We start from the raw sequence: 21,502 nt of genomic DNA, 5'->3' as shown, positions 1-21,502 counted from the left end.
ATTCAACAAATGGCATGAGGGTACACTTATTTTGAAGTCGAGTTCTATCATGTATCAATAATTTATTTGTAACCAACATTTTGAATACACAAATGCTAAAGAACTAAGCAGTGTTAGAAAAAAAGAGAAAAGATAGCACTCCAAGACATATTTTAGGTGACAGATTTACCATGTCTATGATATAGCGTAAAATATTGAAAAATATGCCTCAATTTGATTTTTATTATATGCAGCTATATTACTATCTTCATTTAATATACATTTATATTATTTCTATCTAATACGTTGAATTTTCTGTTTGTTTCTTCCTCTCATCCTAAAATAGTTGATACTTACTGTGATACCATGAATTCTTTGTTTTCCAGGCTAGTCTTTGGTCTCACTGTCACCTTCCTGTTGCCTATATATTTAAAAATAAAAATAATCATTTAAAATTGTATTTTCCTCAAAGATGGTTCTACAAACCTCTGTACCATTTATCAGTATTGAAATAGTTTTGAATCCCTATCTGAGATCTGGGAGCAGTCACTACTTAAGAATATCTTACCACCAAGAGCACCTCTTAACTGGTAAGAAAGACTAATATGAGAAAAAAGCAAAGTAATATAAGTTTACCTGGAAATGAACTCAGATCATATTTATATTCATAACATTATTAGCTAAATAGTTTTACACTTTTTTTTACCATTCATATTCTGCCCAGTTTTTCCACAATAAAGTCATCTAATATAAGAAAATTCCTTTAATATGTTTAAATATTATCTGAATTATGTGAAAATTTTATGTTACATATTACTTCAGCAATTTTACATAAACTTTTCAAAATATTTCTATGAAATGTATTCTCTTTTAATTAGTATTATCTTATCAACTTTAAATACTTCAATAAAATTCTTTAAATATTTGAATAAAATTCATTTCATTTTAATTAAGATGAAGGGCATAGATGTAAAACTCAAAGGCAGAAATTATTTTATAGCAATTTCCATGAAAGGAAATAAACCAATTTTAATATTTGTTTTATTCTTGAAGCATATTTTCAGATATTTATAAGGTTATTTAATTAAAAATTTTTTTCTGTAGATTAGCCATGGCTATATCTAGATTTTTCAGTTTTACTGTTATATATTAATTTTTAATCTTTTCCAACTCTGGCTGCCTCTCAATTTATTTAAGTGCCTTAAAGCTTAACTACTCTCCTAAATTTCCATGCTATGTTTTAATAAAATAGTGTATGCAAAATTCTTTGAAATATATAAATATTAAAAAGTAAAGTAATAATATTTAATACATATTTAATAATTAAGATCAAATAGTAAAAGGAGGTAGATAAACACTAATTAGAAATTATTTCTACTTAAATTTACCCTTAACACACTCCAAGTTGTTTTAAGATTAAAGAAATTTATTATTCATTATATTGATCATTAATATATTACATATTAAATTTCCATATAAAGATAAATATATAATCGGAATTATTACTAGTTATATCACCATAATGTTATTTATTGATAAGTTACTATGTAGGCCAACTAATTACAAAAGTAATGAATCTTAAATATAAAATTAATATACTCATCGCTTGTATAGTCCTCAGTTCTCCATTTTTTTCTTTGCAAATAAACTTTTACCAGTGTAACAATCAGTACACAGAGAATAATGAAAAAAGGAATGGGTAAGAAAAATGGCCATCTCGTAGGTTTGGAATAGTAAACATTCTCAATATAGCGCCTGTCTAGGAGAGAAAACACCAGTGATTTGAAAGCAACTACCAGGAATATAGCAAAACCATTTCTGCATTTTAATATGACTATTAGAATAAAATGTTTAAACATTTAATAATTTTATAATTAACATATTTTATATGAAGTGGATAAGTTGACATCCTAAATGCTCAAAGTTAGACTCTTCTCTTACATAATAGTCCTATATTCCTTGCTTGTTTATTAAGAACCTTCTATTCCATGTAATCTCTTTTCAGATCTATCTCATAATATAGACGAAAAGAATTATAGTGTGATCCCAGGAAGAACTGAATTTTCCTTCAGTACTCAGTTTTTTTTGTAAGAAATATTGCATATGTAATAGCATTTCAATGAAGTCCAAATTCTTTTCTCTTATTGCATTGGTATTTATTTTCATGTTTCATCTAAGAAATTAATTGCTTATCTCAAGGTCATGTAGACATTTCCCGTGTTTCTTTCAAGAATAGTTTTAGCTTCTACATTTAGATTTATCGTCTATCCCACATGAATTGTGAAGTAAGTTGTAATTTTGAGATTCACTTGGCCTTATGTGGATATCCAGTTGTTAGAATACAGTGTTTTGAACTGACTTTCCTTTCCCGTTGAACTATCTTTGTACTTTTCTTGATTACTGTAACTATATACTAAATTTATATTATTCTAAAGTTAATATAAGGCAAATAGACTAAGTTGTCCTACTTTGTTGTACTTTTTCAGAGCTCTTTCGCTATTCTAAGCACTTTTGTGTGTATTTTAGAATCAAATTGTTGATATCTAAAATGTTTCATGCTTTTATGATTATTTTTATCTATAGATTTAATTTGGTGAGAATTGACATCTTGGCAATAATAAACTTTCCAATAGGTGAGCATAGCATATTTCTCCATTTACTTGTATGTTTAGCATCTATCTGCATTTTTGTTTTAGTTTCAGTCTTGCACATCTTTTGTTAAACTTATTCCTAATATTTTATATTTTGATAGTATTGTAGATGGTACTGATTTTAAGTTGGTTTTCATTTACTGCTGCTAGTATATAGCAATACTATCCACTTTTAAACATTTTCCTTGACCTTTCGAAAGGTTTTTATTACTTCTAGAAGTATTTTTGTAGAGTCCTTAGGATTTTTGATGTAATTAATCATATCGTCTGCAGTCTAATTTCATCCTTTCTAATCTTCATGCTCTTGATTTTTTGTTCTTTACTTATTGCACTGGCTAGGGCTTAGGGTAAAATATTGACATGGTGAGAGCAGACTTCGTTGCCTTGCTCTCAAATTTTGGAAAAAACAATGTATTTTATCATAAGATATATTGGCTAAAATTTTTTTGTTGATGCTTTTTATCATATTAATGAAGTTTGCTTCTGTTGGTAGTTTGTTGCCTTTAAAAAATTCATAAATAGGTGTTGAATTTTGTCAAATGACTTTTATTCATCAAAAGAGAAAATGATACACATTTTAAAAATTCTTAATTTGGTGAATTGCACTGATTGACTTTCAAATGAATGCTTACATTTATGTTTATGAAGTATATTGTTCTGTAATTTTTTCTTTGTTAACTTTCTTTCTGGATTTGTCATCAGGGATATGTTTTCCTCATACAGCGAGGTGACAGGAGTCACTTCCACTGCTACTTTTTAAAATGGTATTTCTGCCTTGCAAAAACTTGCCAGAATTAACCTGTGAAACCATATACATCTATATTTCTTGTTGCTGTTATTTTTGTTGGTGGTGATTTTCAAAAATCACAAATGCACAAATCATGAAGTTTGGGCTTCTGATTTCTTGGTTATACCCTATGATTTATAATTCCTTTTCCATAAGGAGTAGCCCTTATAACCCTTTTTACATTAGAGTAGCTTTATCAGTCTACTTTTACCCATAATTGATTAGGACTTGAAGAACATATGTATTATCTTGACCGTTTTCAGTCTGACTGATGTAATTCCTTAAAAATGTATGGATCTCTTGTGTATTAAATAAAAAATACACCCCATTAAATGAAACCACACCCACAAATCTTTTTTACATAAATCTGTCTATATTGGACTCTGGTGAGGCTGCTATAAAATAACCTATTTAAGACTCATAGTAGCCTTATTGTTTGAGAGTTTTTAAGAGGCAGTCCAGTACAATACTTAGAAGGCTTTTTCTATATTGATAGATGAAGGTGTCTAAGAGGCATCACTTTAAGTTTTTCTGACGTCTTAACAGAGGGGTTTACATACGCTTGACAATTTTTATCTGAGATCAAATTTTATTGCTCAGTATCTCAAATTTAGCTGTTAGCCATTTCTTACTTTAAGAATGTTTTGCTGGAAGAATTCAGGAATAAAAATTAATTTTACTTTCAAACCAAATAAATTATAGCTCTTTTCAAGTAAAATAGACATTTTACTTGAAAACTGAACTCTTCCTTCATTAATAATTACTATCATCTTGTATTTTATCATAGGTAACTTAAGTCACCCAACTTAGAAATCTTGCTGACCAGAACCATGAATTCTACTTTCCACATTACCACAGGCAGCAAGGATGCCACACAATTCACTACTTCATAATAAATGTCCTCATTTTTCCAACTTCTAATAACATGTTTTTAAGCTGTCTTTGAATTGCTCACCAACAGTCTTCTCGAGACAATGTCAACATATATCAATAGTCTTCAACAGTTTCCTGTTCTACCTTCCATGCACCATCCAATTCCAAAGCTAATGGCACATGTTTTAGATTCTTGTTATATAAATATAAATACACCATCTGGTACCAACTTGTGTGTGTGTGTGTGTGTGTGTGTGTGTGTGTGTGTAGAGAGAGAGATTGTGCAAGAAAGTATCCCTAAATTTAGTAACTTTTAATTTTTTTAACTTTTAATCTTTTAATTTTGTGTGTCATCAATTTGGGGAGGGCTTAGTTGCATGGTTGTATTTTTATGTCTCAATGTAGTCAAATTTCATGTACAGCAGATAATTTTCAACAGAATGAGTGTTCCAATAATGAGAGTATGAAGCATTCATGTTCTAAAAAACCCAATCAGAATCTGCAGGAAGACCATGGAAGTCTCAGAATCTCACTTCTGTATATTTTAGTGCTCAATCACATCATTAAAACCAACCTGGGGCTTCCCTGGTGGCGCAGTGGTTGAGAGTCCGCCTGCCGATGCAGGGGACACGGGTTCGTGCCCCGGTCCGGGAAGGTCCCACATGCCACGGAGGGGCTGGGCCCGTGAGCCATGGCCGCTGAGCCTGCGCGTCCGGAGCCTGCGCTCCACAACAGGAGAGGCCACAACAGTGAGAGGCCCGTGTACCGCAAAAAAAAAAAAAAAAAAAAAAAAAAACCAACCTGGATTCTAGGAAACAGTCCTCACTGGGGAAGCAGTATGGATGTGCATGGATAGAAGCAGTTAATTGCTGTTAATTTGAAGATAAGCTGACCGTTCCCACTAACATAGAAATAGTTTGGTGATACATAAGTATGTTATGATGTTTTTTACTTAATCTATTACTGTATGGTCTTAAATACTATATTTGAAATGCTGGAATGAATGTGGAAATGTTACAAACTAAGTCTGGCTCAAAATCTGCTTGCTTTGATTTTCTGTAAATATAGGTTTTTATATAAAAGAAATCTAGTCCTAAGCAACACTGGATCTGCCAGCTTGCTCTAAAATCCATCTCTACTTTGAACCAAAAAATGTAGAAAATTCTATTTCCTAAGCTCCTTAACCTTTGGTCTTCTAGTTAGGTTTGGCTAACGGGATTCGCTGGATAAAATTTGGAGGGTAAGAAGACAGAAATCGCCACGGTGTTTAACCCTCTCTGTCTCCAGCATCTGCAGTTGTGTCCCTGTATCTTCTACACTTTCACCTCATGCTGGAGAGTACCTCTACCTGTGTTCTAGACCCTAGTATATAGCCCTGACCGCAGTTACATGTCATGCGAGATGGCTTAGATTCTGGTTCTAGTAATAACATCTCCATTTATTGTGCCTTTAGCCCTAAGAAGTGGTAGTGGATTCCTGTGTTGCTAATCTCTGGTTGCCTCACTGTTCTCTGATCGGCTTTTATCTCTGCCGTTTTGTGTTACCCCATGCCTTGTATTGAATTCCTTCTGTATGAAAGGCTAAAGTGATTTCTATTTTCGTGCCTGGGCCTTTACTGACATACCTTATTTATAACATATATTTAATATGTTATAACACATTAGTCTCTGGAAGGAAAACGTAAATTAAATAGCCATATATGGTGTATTGTTTTATGTTCAAACATAATCTAAATTTAAATTGGTAGACAAAATACTTATTTTAGTAAATTTAATACATGAAAATGTTATTTTAATTAGAATTTCTATTGAAATCAATATCAATCAAGTATCAATCAATACTTACCATGTAGGCCTGGTACTGAGGGTGGAAAGTTGCCACTGTCAATACTCCCACCTTCCCATGACTCTAGTGAAACTTGGCAATTTGGAGGTAAATATGTAGGGTTACAGTGACAGTGCCTTTTATTATTACATACCTGAAACATGAGAAATATCATAAAATAAATAGCTAAAATTATTTGTGTTCACTTAAAATTTTGAAATAATATCTAGGTCAGATAAGGCTGATTTTCTTACGTGGTTTATGAATATGACTGTGTGTGTGTGTGTGTGTGTGTGTGTTTAGCTGTGCGTTTGCTTTCCAAATATCAGTCTCAGTGATTTCTATTCTTGTCTCATAGTGCTGATACTTACACCTTGACTGTGGCATTTTTCTGGAGTACAGTCATAATTCAAGAATGAAGAATCTACACATTTCTTATTCTTGCAGACCTAAAAAGGAGATATCCCAAAGTAAGTTAACTGTACAACCATCTATATTTGGCATCTAATTAAAAGGATTCCTCATTATACTGACATAAGAGGTATTTATTTAATAATAAATATTAATATACTAACAATAAGTGATTAATTCATAGTGCTACTATGTTTTCAGCACTAGATGAGACTGATTATCTGAAAGTAAATAAAACAATAAAAGCATCTTCCCTGCTTATACTGGGATAGCAAGTACAGACACGAAATAAATAACAGTAAAGGTAAATGTGTAATAAATGCTAAAATAAAATAGTTTTATGAAATAATAAAAACACAGAATTTATCTAATATATGAGGACAGTGAAACTTTTTTATTGAGCTCTGATGTTGAACATGACTTAATCAAGCATAGACATGAAAGACAAAGTACTTATAGAAAAAGAGTAAATATTCAAAATGACCCTACATCATATCTATTATGAAACTGTTAAGAAATATTTAGGGCACTGCAGTTGTTACACAAAGAATAGCCATTCAAACATTAATTAACTAAATATTTGAGTCTTACGATGCGCCTGCCCCTGAGAACACAGCAGTGAACAACAACAACAACAAAACTCATGTTGCTCATACTGCAGTAAAAGATATAGAAACACACACACAACAAAAAATCTATACGTGATATGACACAGGTTATTATGGAGGGTTTGTCTGTGTCTTATAGTCTTAATCAGAAAATTGGTCTATAACCTATAAGCAATTGATGGTGTTTAGAGATTTAATTGGAAGATGGAAAGCTGATAATAGGAGGTTTTGAAAAAGAGAATGTAAAAGGCAAGAGAAAATATAGAAAGACAAACTAGAATAACATTACAGTAGTCCAGAAAAATGACAACCATAGAGTGAAATTGAGTGGTAGTGGTGTTGATGAAACAGTTGTTGTGTTTGAGACAGAGTTAAATAGTTTGATCCACCTAAGTTTAGTGACAGATTGTATATAAAGGATGAAAAGGGAGATGGGGCAATGACACCAAGGTCTCTGGTATGTCTAACTTTCTTGGTTGTGGTACAAGTAATGGAATGAGAAAGCTAAGCATAAAGCTCAAAAGTTTAGAAATATCATTTTTTGAGACTTCTTTTTACTTGTAATATCAAATAATACTACACAATGAGATAAAATAAAAATTATTTTTAGGCACAGAAATTGTGAGACAATGTGATTCCACAAAAGTAACCAAAACCTGAAGCCAGCATTCCTCCCATGGTCATCAATGGTTAAGGATGTAGTATTTAAGTGATTATATGCACCGTACACCAGTGACAGAATTAAAAGCAGGTTTTACCAAATCCTGAAAAAATAATCTGGAGGGTGACATCAGCAAAATGGTGCACTACGAAGCCCCAAGTCTTATTCTCCTTTAGAGATCCTAGAAGAAGAAGATGAAGAAAGAGGAGGAGGGGAAGGAGGAGGGGGAGGAGGCAGGGGGGAGAGGGAGAAGAACTGGCTAAAGCAACCCATAGGAGCTCTGGAAGCAAAGATCTACTGCAGCTAAGCAAATGCCCAAACAAACAAACAAAAAGCCACAATCAAAATGTTAGAAAGTTTTGTAGTATTTTGCTCAAACCTTGTCCCACTACTTCTTGGGCATGCCATAGTCTTGGTCTGGAGGAGACAGCAGCTGAGTTTCCAGTTCCCTCCCTTGAACTGAATGGAGTAGAGGACGCCTTATTTTCAGTATTCTAACCTGTCTGGGAACTGCCTGAAGACTGGTCTCTGTTCCACCTAATTCAGATCTCAGATGGACACTGCTCCGGAAAACTGCAGGGAAACTAAGACTTGTAGACATTTGGAGCAGAGAGAATGGGTGGAAACATACAATAGACCATCTGAGGCTCCAAGGCAACCCTGGCATGAGACTATTTGGAAAAACAAGACATTAAAAAACACACATGTATGTGGGGAATAAGAAGAGCCACAAAAAGACCCAGGAAAGATGCATATTCACAAAGATCTCAGAGACCACAAGCTTTCTCCTCAGGCTACTCCCAAGGCTCAGAGCACACCCAAGAAATTAGAAAAGGACTACGCTAGCACAGAGCCAGACTGCAAACAGTGGGAGAAATGGCTGTTTTTCAAAAGTCCAATTTTTAACCAAAAAATCACATGCTATAAAAAGAAACAGGAGAAAAAGGAGGAAAGAATATGCAATGGATATAAGACAGTATCACCAACAAGTGGTGCTGGGAAAACTGGACAACCACATGTAAAACAATAAGATTAGAACAATCCCTCACAACATTTAGAAAAATAAACTCAAAACGGTTTAAAGACCTAACTGTAAGGCCTGTAACCATAAGACTCTTAGAAGAGAACATAGATGGGATACATTTTGACATAAATTGTAGCAATATTTTCTTGGATCAGTCTCCTAAGACAAAAGAAGTAAAATCAAAACTAAACAAATGGGATCTAATTAAACTTAAAAGCTTTTGCACAGCAAAGGAAACTATCAACAAAACAAAAAGAAACCTATGGAATCGGAGAAAATATTTGCTAATTATGCAACTAACAAGATGTTAATATCCAAAATATATAGACAGCTCATTCAACACAATATCAAAACAAAAACAAAACAGTTAAACAATGGGCAGAAGACTGAATAGACATATTTCCATAGAAGATATAAAGATGGCCCACGGGCTCATGAAAAGATGTTCAACATCGCTAATTATTAGAGAGATGCAAATCAAAAACACAATGAAGTATCACCTCACACCTGTTTGAATGGCTCTCATCAAAAAGTCTACAAATAACAAATATTGGGGAGAATGTGGAGAAAAGGGAGCCCTTGTACACTTTTGCTGGCGATGCAAATTGGTACAACCACTATGGATGTTCCTTAAAAAAGTAAAAATAGAATTACCATACAACCCAGCAATCCCACTCCTGGGTATACATCTGGAAAAAAGAAAGACACTAATTCAAAAAGATACATGTTCCCCAATGTTCACAGCAGCACTATTTACAATAGCCAAGACTCAGAAGCAACTCAAGTGCCCATCAACAGACTATTGCATTTAAAAATGTGATTTTAAAATATATATAGTATATATATATTTATAAATTTATTTATATAACAGAATATTACTCAGCCATAAAAAAGAATGAAATACTGTTATTTGCAGTAATGTGGGTGGGCTTAAAGAAAATTATGCTTAGTGAAATAAGTCAAAGAGAAAGTCAAATACTATATGATATCACTTATATGTGGAAACTTAAAAAGAATGCAAAGGAATATATATATATATGCAAAACTGAAACAGATATAGAAAACAAACCTATGGTTGCCAAAGGGGAGATCAAAGTGGGGAGGGACAAATTAGGGGTATGGGATTAACAGATGCAAAGTGGTATATATAAAATAGATAGGCAGGGCTTCCCTGGTGGCGCAGTGGTTGAGAGTCCGCCTGCCGATGCAGGGGACACGGGTTCGTGCCCCGGTCCGGGAAGATCCCACATGCCGTGGAGCAGCTGGGCCTGTGAGCCATGGCCGCTGGGCCTGCGCCTCCGGAGCCTGCACTCCGCAACGGGAGAGGCCACAACAGTGAGAGGCCCGCGTACCGCAAAAAAAAAAAAAAAAAAAAAAGATAGGCAATAAAGATATACTGTATAGCACAGGGAATTATACCCATTATCTTGTAATAACCTATAATGGAATATAGTCTGCAAAAATACTGAATCACTATGCTGTACACCTGAAACTAACACAATATTGTAAATCAATTATACTTCAATTAATAAAAAGAGTTGATGGAAGGTTCATGAAAATGGAGAGTAGTTATATCTCAGATTTATGTGCCTTTGATTGATTTTTCTTTTACTCTGTGAATCCTTTATTATTTTCATCACTAAAATGGGCATATGTTACTTTAACTGCTACTTTAAGTAATTATATCAAAATATAATTCATGACATTAAAAATACTCCCTGTGTAACATGAGATAATTAATAAAATAGTTAATGAACTGTATGATTCTCAGTTCAGTTAATACATATGACTTCCATGAAAAAAGTACTAAATAGCCAATGAAATATTCACAGTGATAATATCTATGCATGAATGCAGGTTATATTTTTTCTTTTAAAAATTTTCTCATTTTCAAAACTTTCTTATTTTTTGAAATTAAATGTGCACTTAAATTATGAGAAAAATACCAAATATGCATTTAAAATTTGAAATTAGGAAATTAGTTGGTAATAAAAGACTACATACCTTATTTAGACCACAAACAGTTCCATCTTTTACCCACATGTTTCCACTGTCTTTATCATCATATGCATATTCCAGTCCAACACAGATGTGTCCATCTATGTTGCTATACAAAACAGTGGCATTTGGAATATTAATTATAATTCCTTTATCATATGTACACAGTAATTTTCCACATCGCACATCCCTATAATTTACAAACAAATAAAAATCATTAGTTTTCAATACAGAGAAATATTAGAATATCATTTCTAAAGCAAACATTTAAATAAAGCATTAAGGGCTGCTAAAAGATGTATGCAATTAATTGTGCAACACCAAAAAATATGAGGGCCTTTCCTGCATTGTTAGTAGTAACAACATCTTAGTAATTATGAACTACTTTCTATTTAGCCTTATCACTTTTTTGGTAACAATTCTTTATTCCTTTTTTGATTCTTAAACATAATTCCAAGCTTATTCTATTCTAAAAAATTAGTAAAATTTTAAAAATTACTGGTATGATTGGATTTCCTTTTCTGTTTTTCAAACATAATATGTACTCTCCACATCATGGGTCCCAAACTGACAAGACACTGAGGCATACACTCAAGAAGCAGTACATGCAATAAATATTAACGCTGAACCACTAAGATTCATCACAATGATAGTGCATAAATCACAGACAAAATCATGAAAGTAACCATGGGCTTTAAAATTTAAACATGGGCTACAGATCTACCAAGACATTTTACCAAAGAAGATATACAAATGCCTTATAATCACAAGAAAGGGTGGTAATTTCATAAATCAGTAGGTAAATGCAAATTAGAGCCAGAGTAAGATACCTTTTTAGAATGACACACAAATAAACAAGGAAACAAAAAGTCGTGACAGTATCAAATGTTGGTGATGTAGAGAAGGATGTAGAGAAGCTAGAACTCGGATACATATTTGCTGGAAATGTAAAATGGTACAGTAACTCTGGAAAATATTTGGGAAGATTCTTAAAATGTTGAACATATACCTGCCATGTGACCCAGCAATTCTACTTCTAAGTGTGCATCCAAGTGAAATTTTTAAATATGTGTCTACATAAAAACTTGCACCTTCACACTTGTTATATACCAAGAGAAACAAATATATGGCTTTACAAAGCAAACAAACAAAATACTCCACAAGAATGTTCACAGCATCATTGTTCTTGATTTTTTTATTGAAGTATAGTTGATTTACAATATTGTGTTAATTACTGCTGTACAGCAAAGTGGTTCAGTTATACATATATATATTCAATATTCTTTTCTATTATGGTTTATCATAGGAGACTGAATATAGTTCTCTGTGCTACACAGTAGGACCTTGTTGTTTATCCATTCTCTATATAATAGCTTACATCCACAGCAACATTGTTCTTAATGGCCTTAAACTAGAAACATTCTAAATGCCCATTAACTGGTACATAATTTTAAAATGTTTATATCCACACCATATAATATTACCCAGTAATAAGAAGCTACAAACTACTGATATAGGCTACAAAATGGATGAATCTCAAAAACATAAAAGAAACCAGACAAAAAGATTACATATTAGAGGGCTTCCCTGGTGGCGCAGTGGTTGAGAGTCCTCCTGCTGATGCAGGGGACATGGGTTCGTGCCCCGGTCCAGGAAGATCCCACATGCCATGGAGCGCCTGAGCCCGTGAGCCATGGCCGCTGAGCCTGCGCATCCGGAGCCTGTGCTCCGTAACGGGAGAGGCCACAACAGTGAGAGGCCCGTGTACCGCAAAACAAACAAACAAAAAAGGCAACCTACTGAATGGGAAGAAGATATTTGTAAAGGGGTTAATATCCAAAATATATAAAGAACTTATACAACTCAATAAAAAACAACCTCCCAAAATCAATTAAAATATAGACATAGGACCTGAATAGACATTTTCCCAAAGGCATACAGATGGCCAACAGGTACATGAAAACATAATAAACATCACTAATCATGAGGTAAATGCAAATCAAAACCGCAATGAGATATCATCTCACACCTGTCAGAATGGCTATTATCAAAGAGACCAAAAAAACAGAAAAACAAGCGTTGGTCAGATGTGGGGAAACTGTAGTAAACTGTCGGTATGAATGTAAATTGGTACAGACAAATGGAAAACAGTATGGACTTTCCTAAAAAAAAAAAATTAAAGTAGAACTACCATAAAATCCAACAATTCCACTCCTAGATATTTATCTGAAGAAAATGAAAACACTACTTCAAAGAGATATATGTACCCCAATGTTCATAGCAGTATTATTTAAAATAGCTAAGATATGGAAGCAACCTAAGAACCCAGCATTGGATGAATGGATAAAGATGTGAGATATATTTATATTATTTGTATATTATATATGTAATAGAGTATCACTCAGCCACAAATAAAAATGAAATGTTGCCGTTTGCAAGAACATGGATGGACCTGGATAGTATATTGCTTCATGCTTCGTGAAATAAATCAGACAGAGAAAAACAAATATTGTATGTTTTTACTTATATGTGGAATCTAAAAATAAAACAAACAAACAAATATAACAAAACAGAAACAGACTCACAGATACAGAGAACAAACTAGTGGTTACCAGAAGGGAGAGGTGTATGGAAAGCACAAAATGGGTGAAAGGGATTAAGAGGTACAAACTACCAATGGCAAAATAAAAAAGCCAAAGGGATATAACATACAGCATAGGGAATATAGTCAGTATTTTATAATAACTTTGTATGGTGTGTAATCTATAAAAAATATTGGAGTACTATGTTCTACCTCTGAAACTAATATAATGTTTGTAAGTACTTATACAGAAAATCATAAATGTATGCAAAGTTTCCATTATGTATTACTCATAGTATCCAATATAAAGTCAAAAAATTGCTATACATGCCAAAAAAGTTAAAATGTGATATAGGTGCAAATAAAGCACTAGGTATCAATATCCAAATGACCCAGATATTGCAATTAGCAGAGAAGCACTTTATAGCAGCTAATATAAAAAGATCAATGATTTAAAAGAAAATATAATCATAACAGATAGAGAGCTTCCTTTAGTCAGTATATGCTTTAGCAGTTATGAAACAAACTTTTGTGCTTCTGGGCTTGAGCATATGAAAAAGCAACTTATGAATGTAAGATGTATTTTGTATATATTTGTGGTGTCTGATTGGAAATAAAATTATCACTATAAGTTCACGTTTTAAAAACAGAGATATAATACGTGGATATAGAAATAAATGTGATACTTGTATGTTCTAGCTTTGTTGTCTGAGAAGACTTAGAGATAATGGAAAACGGCAGAAATAAGCACACCTGGTTCTCAGATGTTTACTAAATACTCTTCTCTACTAAAAGGAATCTGGGCTACTTAGAGAAACAGCTGAATCCAGAACAAAGGTAGGAAAAATATAACAGGGGCCTAGAACATCTTTTTTTGTGCTGGAAAAATGTGTAAGTTTTTAAAATGTCATACAGACTTTTGAAAAGAACATTGTGGCCAGCTAAAAGAAACTCTCACTAGCCAAAATTGAGACAATTTGAAAAAGTAAGTGTTAAAATAAATGATAGTAATATATTCTATACTATTGAGTCAAATAACAATTGCTGAGTCTGAACTGACATAAATAAATACACAAACATAAATAAATAAATAAAAAGAATACTTCTTTCTACAGTACATTTCTAGCTTAAAGGGGGAGGCAATAATGGAGTTAGAAAATCATCAATGAACCTTAATACTAGTGGGTGAAGGTTTGAAGAAGAACAGAATATGTCCATGGTCTCAATATTAACTCTCCCCGTATTATACATTAAACACAAAGGAGAAGAGTAACTTTACAATAGAGACCTAAAGAAAACTAACTTTACCAAATAATTTAACTTAAAATATCCAACATTGAGAGAAAATGGCATGTACCTTTTAAAAATTGCACTTGATGGTACAACACCACTTCAGTGGTGAGCTTGCCAAAATTTATGACATGAATCTAATGATGAAAAATATCAAAAAAATCCTATTTGAGGAAAATATTACAAAATAATTGGCATGTAGTATTTAAAAAAAAAACAGAAAAAGAAATGGAAACAAAAAGAATGTTCTAGATTAAAGTTTAACAAACTCATGACTCTGGATTTGCTCCTGAACAAGAAAAAAGACCTATAAATACTTTATTGAGATAATGAATGAAGTTTTATTGAGAACTGTGGTTGACAGCTACAGTAGAGCCATTAAAAAAAAAAAAGATTTGTTCTCAAGAAAACAGACCTATAAATACTTTATTGAGATAATGAATGAAGTTTTATTGAGAACTGTGGTTGACAGCTACAGTAGAGCCATTAAAAAAAAAAAGCTTTGTTCTCAAGAAAACACAATGATTTGTCTAAGGATAATGGAACATAGTAACCAATTCACATTCAAATCGTTTAGGAAAATCGTTTTGAAGGGAGGAAAGGAGAGGAGAGTTAGAAAAACAGAAGGATAAAGCAAATGGGCAAAATGTAAACCACTGAGTAAAGGCTATATAGGAAGTCTTTTTGCTATTCATGCAAACAAGAAATTTTTTTACAGAATTTTTATTTTTGCTATCAAACCAAGTTTGAAATAGTATCAAAGTAAAATATTACAGTAACAGTAGCATTCTAGTTCTAGTATATATAATAATCATAGTAGTTAACAATTAACCCTCATATATGTCAGTCCCATTCTAAGTGCTTTTCATAGAGTATCTAAATTCCACACTGGCACAAGCCCAATGATGTTAGTGAAATTGATATGCATATTTTACATATCAGAAAAGTGAGGCACATGTCCAAAGTCACACAAGTAGGTAAGTACTGGGATTAGTATTTGAAACCAAGATGTCTGCTTGTAGAGTATATGTTCTTAAACACATTGCTTTACTTCCTGGATAGTAAAAATTCATGCATTTTTATTAGATCACTATGAAGAATGATCATCCTTTGTAAAATTAAAGTGACAGCATGCAAAATAAAACTGATCAGTCCTTCTAAATAATGGGTAATTAATGTACCTTTATGTAAATTAAATGCTCTGTGGGATGGTACAAGGGATAGTTTGGATGTGTGAGAAAGATAAGTACAGACATTCTGTACTTGAGACATTTATAATTTGATTAAATATAGTCTTACTTCATGATCAAGTGACATTTCACTTACATGTAAAGTAAATTATCTCATGGTATTTTCAAATATAAAGCAATAAATAAAGTTTCTCAGACAGATTTCCTAGAACATACTTAGGATTACACTGTGTGTACCCTGAAGCAGTTGAGCCACAGTTCCCAGATGGATCAGTCTTAGAATTAAGTTGATCAAAACACTCTTGAGTACCAAAACCTGAACCTGAAAAATAAAAATTTGTGGTTAGTCATACTGAACTTACATTAATTTAAAATAATTAATGAGTACACTTAAAATTCTGAGATTGTTTACAATATTGCACAGAATAAGAGCATAACACAAAATTGAAAATAAAACCTAGTTTTAAAATCACAAAAAAACTACTTCCATGAAATATTTAAATATTGAAAGCATCTTGTCTACTCTCCAAACAGATACCTTAGGATTAACTACAGTATGCAGTTTATCTTCTAATTGTTAGTAAGTCTAGAAATATATAAGTATATAAGAAACTTTTTTTAAACAAATAATTGACTTATTGGTCAATAGTGTTTTCATATAAATGTGTTTTCAAGACAAATAAGATTATTAAAATAATCTTATTTTTTTATCCTAATTTCCCCAGACCAAAAATTCTTGGAGTCACAACTGATTTATTTTCATATTTACTATTCAATCCACACACATTATGTGTTTAATTCTCATAAGATTCAGTCTACTTAAAGAGCAGTTTATTTATCATGACTCAATTAATTCTACTCTAATGGGAAGACTGAGCCAAAAACTTTTGATAGGGAGATTTAACTGTGAAGAAAAATGACACAACGTAAGAGGAGCCCCTGTGGACCCATCAGGATCTCAGTTGAAAGTCTTAGAGGCCAGTAGTAAACTGTAAATAAGCAGTTGATGTTCATCCCAGAGGTCATTTGGAACCACAGCTACGTGTGAGAAATCAAAATCATAAGCTTAGCTAGGGAAGCAGGCCATTGGACATAAATAAGGCCGAAGTTGGAGGATCTTTTACGACTATAGTGATAAAATTAGAGAATCAGGGGGCCTCAACATATAGTACAGTCTCCTCTTAAGACATTTTCCTGCTTCTCAACATGTGAAGAAAAGGAGATTAAAATATAAAGAGGTGACTTCCAGAAAGCAGAGCATATTTTTCTGCAGTTTCTACATTGTGATTACATACCTGCCAGGGGCAGGAGTCTCAGTAAATATACGATCTCTCAGTTGAAAGCCCTGGAGAGTTATGCCCTAGAAACAAGAGTGAACTAGATATAGACTGAACCTAATCAAAACTCTAACTAAACGTGAACAATTATTGGTTTCTGATTTAATTAAAGTGATTAGTCTCTTCCTTCATTTACTTAACAGAAGAAAAAGATGGATGTATCTATATAAGATGCAGTGTCTCTATGAGAGAAGCATTTAGAATGAAGACACAGTTTCTGTAAGTCAAAAACTGAAGATGAAGACAGTGAAAAAATTTTAACTAGGAATATGTCTTTATGTAAAATATTCAAGAAAAGATATAAAATAGAGACATCTACGTATAATTGAGTAGGAGAACCATGGTACATATATACTAAAATTAATTACAAAGGATATAAATCTTCAAGAAGGCAATGTATCAAAAATAAATAAATTGAAATAATTATGGAGAGACAGTTAAATATAAACATAAATTGAAAGTTAAAAATCTGTATAATAATACCGTATTTACACCACAGTTCCAAGACACTCAGGAACACTAAGCAGAATTACATGCACGCACATCCACACAAACACACATTCAAACATATAATATGAAGACTGCTAAAAACAAAAGACCAAAAAATATCTTCATGGCTCAAAGAGAAAAGAGACACAATATGACAGATTTTTCTTCAGAAATATAAAAGCTATATGACAACGGAGTAACCTCTTTAAAATGCTGATGGAAATAGAGGTTCCAATTCAAGATGGCAAAGTAGAAAGATCCCGAACTCACAACTTCCCACAGATACACCAAATCTACAGCTACCTATGGAACAATTTCCATTGAAGAAAACCTAAAAACTGGTGGAGTGACCACTTCACACTGAGCAAACAAGAGGAAAGCCACACTGAAGCAGGTAGGCAAGGCTGAGACACAATCTTGCTGTAAACCCATCCTGGCAATGGCAATCCACAGTTGGGAGGGAACTCAAAACGTGGAGCTCCTCCTTGAGGGGTGAAGTGTTTGGATCTCACATCAGGCACCACCACTTTTAAGACCTGCACCAGAACGATGAGCCCCTAAAACATCCAGCTTTGATAACCAACAGGCACTCATGTCCACGAGACCCACAAGGCTATAGAGAACTGTGAAATGGTTCTGATGTGTGGTTTATGCTCAAGGGTCCTACAAGACTATAACTACAGGAGAAGGAGTTCTTAACTGGCTACCACACCCAGGGCACAGCAAAAGGCAGCAGTCAGAGGAGCGCAGTCTTTCTGCGTGAGGCCTGTCAGCTTATCTTAGTAGCTGAGGCCTGAGGGGCCGGCTTCTCATGAAACCCATGTCTAAGGACCGGCCCCAACCCTTCACAGAGACTTTGGTGGGTGAGTGCTAACTTCATGTTCTCACCCTGCCGCCCTCCAGAGTGCCAGTATTTCCCAGTGGGGAGCCTTTACATGCATCTTGCGCTCTGGTTTTTATGTGTGGTGCTTCCCAGGGACACCCCTAGATCACCTGGCTCTAGTGGCCAGGGGGGGTTTGCATTCCTGGGTCCCCTGGGCTGCTAGCAATGAGAAGTTTTTAGCCCCAGGTCACAGCACAGACAGCAGGCTAAAATGCAGGATTAGTCTCGCTGTGAGAGAGACCTCTTTGCTTGTCCTGAAGCTCTGGCCTGAGGGGATGGCATCTGATTTGGGTATATAAAGATAAAATAAACAGGGTGCGGGGGAAGATTCTGTTTCTCCGGGGGAATCCTGGCTGATACAGTTGTTAAGACAGAGGGCTCAGTGCTGTATTAATTTGGGGATATTTTCATCTTTCCTCAGTGGCATGGAAGCCAAAAGCCAGCAGCCTTACAGCTAATGAAGAGATCTGACCTATTTTGAGCTTTGTTAAAATCACCAGAGCACAGTCTGAAAATTTTCCAAACTTTCACTTACCTAGAAAAATCTCTGTTCCCAGGGTGATTTTGTTATTTGCCTTGAGTTAGAGCTCAGCTCAGTGGGAAAAAGAGCCTTACACCCAGGGAATTACTGAAATAATAGCAATATGACAGCAACATTACAGCAGTTGAAGCAAACGAGAGCCTGCTGGGAATTTAAAAGGAAACCTTGGAGAACTAGATGATCATAAGGAATGTTGAAAAGCTTAACACATAACTGGATCTAAAAAGATGTACACATGCCAAGAGCAATCCTGAGGAAGAGAAGTCCCCAGTCACTCTTCTCTGGATTATATTTAGGTCCTGAACAAGCAAGAAGTGAAAGCTATGGCGGTTTTGCAAACTGCCTGAAGCTTGAAGCTATCCTTGGCATAGGGTAGAAAATAAAGAGTCAAGGCATTGGAGGGTATCTGATCGGTTATTGGCTTGGCACTAAATTGTACTAATTTGGAGTTATCCCTAGGAAGCCTGGCTTAAAAATAAAAACAAGAACTTGGGAGAAAAAAAAAATATCAGTGGAACTATCAGAACTCAGTGGATGCACACAGCACAGAATATAGAACCTGAAAAATTAGTCCAGGAAAGTCACTAAACAAATAAGCAGTATGACAAACAACAACAACAACAACCTTAGAGAAATCTGAATCAAAATTATTAAAATATATTGTCTAAAATTTCTAGTTTTTTTAAAAAAATTTACACTATATGCAAAAAAATGAAATTACGCTACATACCCAGAAAAAAAAAAGCCAACAGAAAATGTCCTCAGAGATCCCCAATTTTGAATCCAGAAGACAAAGACTTAAGTTAGCTATTACAAATATGTTCAAGTTACAAATATGTTCAAGTCACTAGGGGAAACCGTCTCTTAAAAACTAAATGGGAAATACTAATATAGACTTTTAAATAAAAAAGGGAACCAAATATAAATTCTGAAGTTGAAAACTGTATTAACTAAAATGAAAAACTTAACTACAGAAATTTAAAAATCAATAGATTTAATCTGGCAGGTTTTATTGACCTGAAGATAGGTCAATGGAGATTATCTAGTAGGAGGAAAGAAAGAAAATCAAATGATGAAAATAGTTTCATGGACCAGTGGGACAACATCAAGCATATGAAATATTGGCATATAGGGATTCCAAAACTGAGGAAAAAACAGAAAATGGCAGTGAAGTATTTTAAGAAATAATGACTGAAAACTTTTCAAATTTAACGTATACCTATATCTATATTTTTACAAGAAGATTTCTTTAAAAACTCCACATGGAATAATCTTAAAGAGATCCACAGATCATGGTCAAATTGATTCCACTCTTCATTAAGGACAAGGAGGCCAGGTGACTGTAGGCTGATATCTATAGAGTTTTGAAAGGAAAAGACTAAGAATTCTATATTTGGCTAAACTCTCCTCAAAAAATTAAGGGAGAAATGATAGCATTCCAAGATAAACACAGTCAGAGAGAACTCATCTTTAGCAAACCTCTCCAGCAAGACCTACTAAAGTGCATCCTTAAGGCTGAAATCAAAGGACACTAGGAGGTAACCAGGATCTACATGAAGTAACACAATGCTAATATAGTAAACTATCAAATAAAGTAAAAGAAAATATAATAGATAGTATAAACATATCTATTGTATGGACTCTTTTCTATAGAATTTAAAAGATAATTGCATAAAAACAATTATTATAAAACATTTTCATTAGGCTTACATAAAGATGTAAGATGTCTGACAGAAATAGAACAAGGGATGGGAAAACAGAGGTATATATATGCTTTCTGTTTACTTTTGATATGAAGTTAGTATTAATTGAATGTCTGAAGATAGTAATTGTAACACCCAAGCAAACCACTCAGAAATAACTAAATATATATAGTAAAAGAAACCACAAAGAGATTAAACTATTACACTAGAAAATATCTGTTCAATACAAATAAAGAGGTTATTGAGGAATAGAGGGTAAAGTATAAGATATATTGAAAACACATAGCAAAATAGCAGATGGAAATACTACCTCACTTACATGAATAGATTAAACACTTCAATCAAAAAGAAGAGATTGACAGAATGTATTATAAGACATGATCCAACTATATGATGGTTGGAACAGTTAGGCAGATTGGGCAAGGCAGTGATCACCTAAGTCCAGTCAGGCAATTATACGGACCAAGGCTGATGTACAGTTTTATTCTGGATTCACCTCGTTATCTTGGGTGTGACCCTTGTACCCTACTAACTGAGAGCCTTGCAAACATTTATCTTCTCTTCACTGAAAGTTTGCCAGGGATAAATATATGCCTTTAGTCTCAGCATAGCTTCCTAGCCTACCAACACAGGCACTTCAAAATGTAGCAAAAGGTTCTGGAGGAAGACTAA

General features: G+C 33.6%; 1 protein-coding gene across 1 annotated transcript in view; it reads right to left on the bottom strand.

Annotated features, from left to right (window-relative positions):
* Positions 1-1,535: 1,535 nt before the first annotated feature.
* Positions 1,536-21,502, bottom strand: part of LOC308608110 (disintegrin and metalloproteinase domain-containing protein 2-like) — a gene marked incomplete at both ends in the record, with an annotated part of 70,143 nt that continues 50,176 nt past the window's right edge. The window contains 5 exons of the mRNA XM_081220785.1: positions 1,536-1,738; positions 6,136-6,268; positions 6,486-6,563; positions 10,823-11,006; positions 16,094-16,199. Coding sequence (XP_081076911.1) covers positions 1,536-1,738; positions 6,136-6,268; positions 6,486-6,563; positions 10,823-11,006; positions 16,094-16,199 — 704 coding nt within the window. The remainder of the gene's footprint in view (positions 1,739-6,135; positions 6,269-6,485; positions 6,564-10,822; positions 11,007-16,093; positions 16,200-21,502) is intronic.

This window comes from Mesoplodon bidens (genome assembly GCF_964165515.1).
Source record: "Mesoplodon bidens genome assembly, chromosome: 20".
Lineage (NCBI taxonomy): Eukaryota > Metazoa > Chordata > Mammalia > Artiodactyla > Ziphiidae > Mesoplodon > Mesoplodon bidens.
Note: the sequence above shows the minus strand (reverse complement) of the source record. Positions and strands in the feature narration are given on the sequence as shown.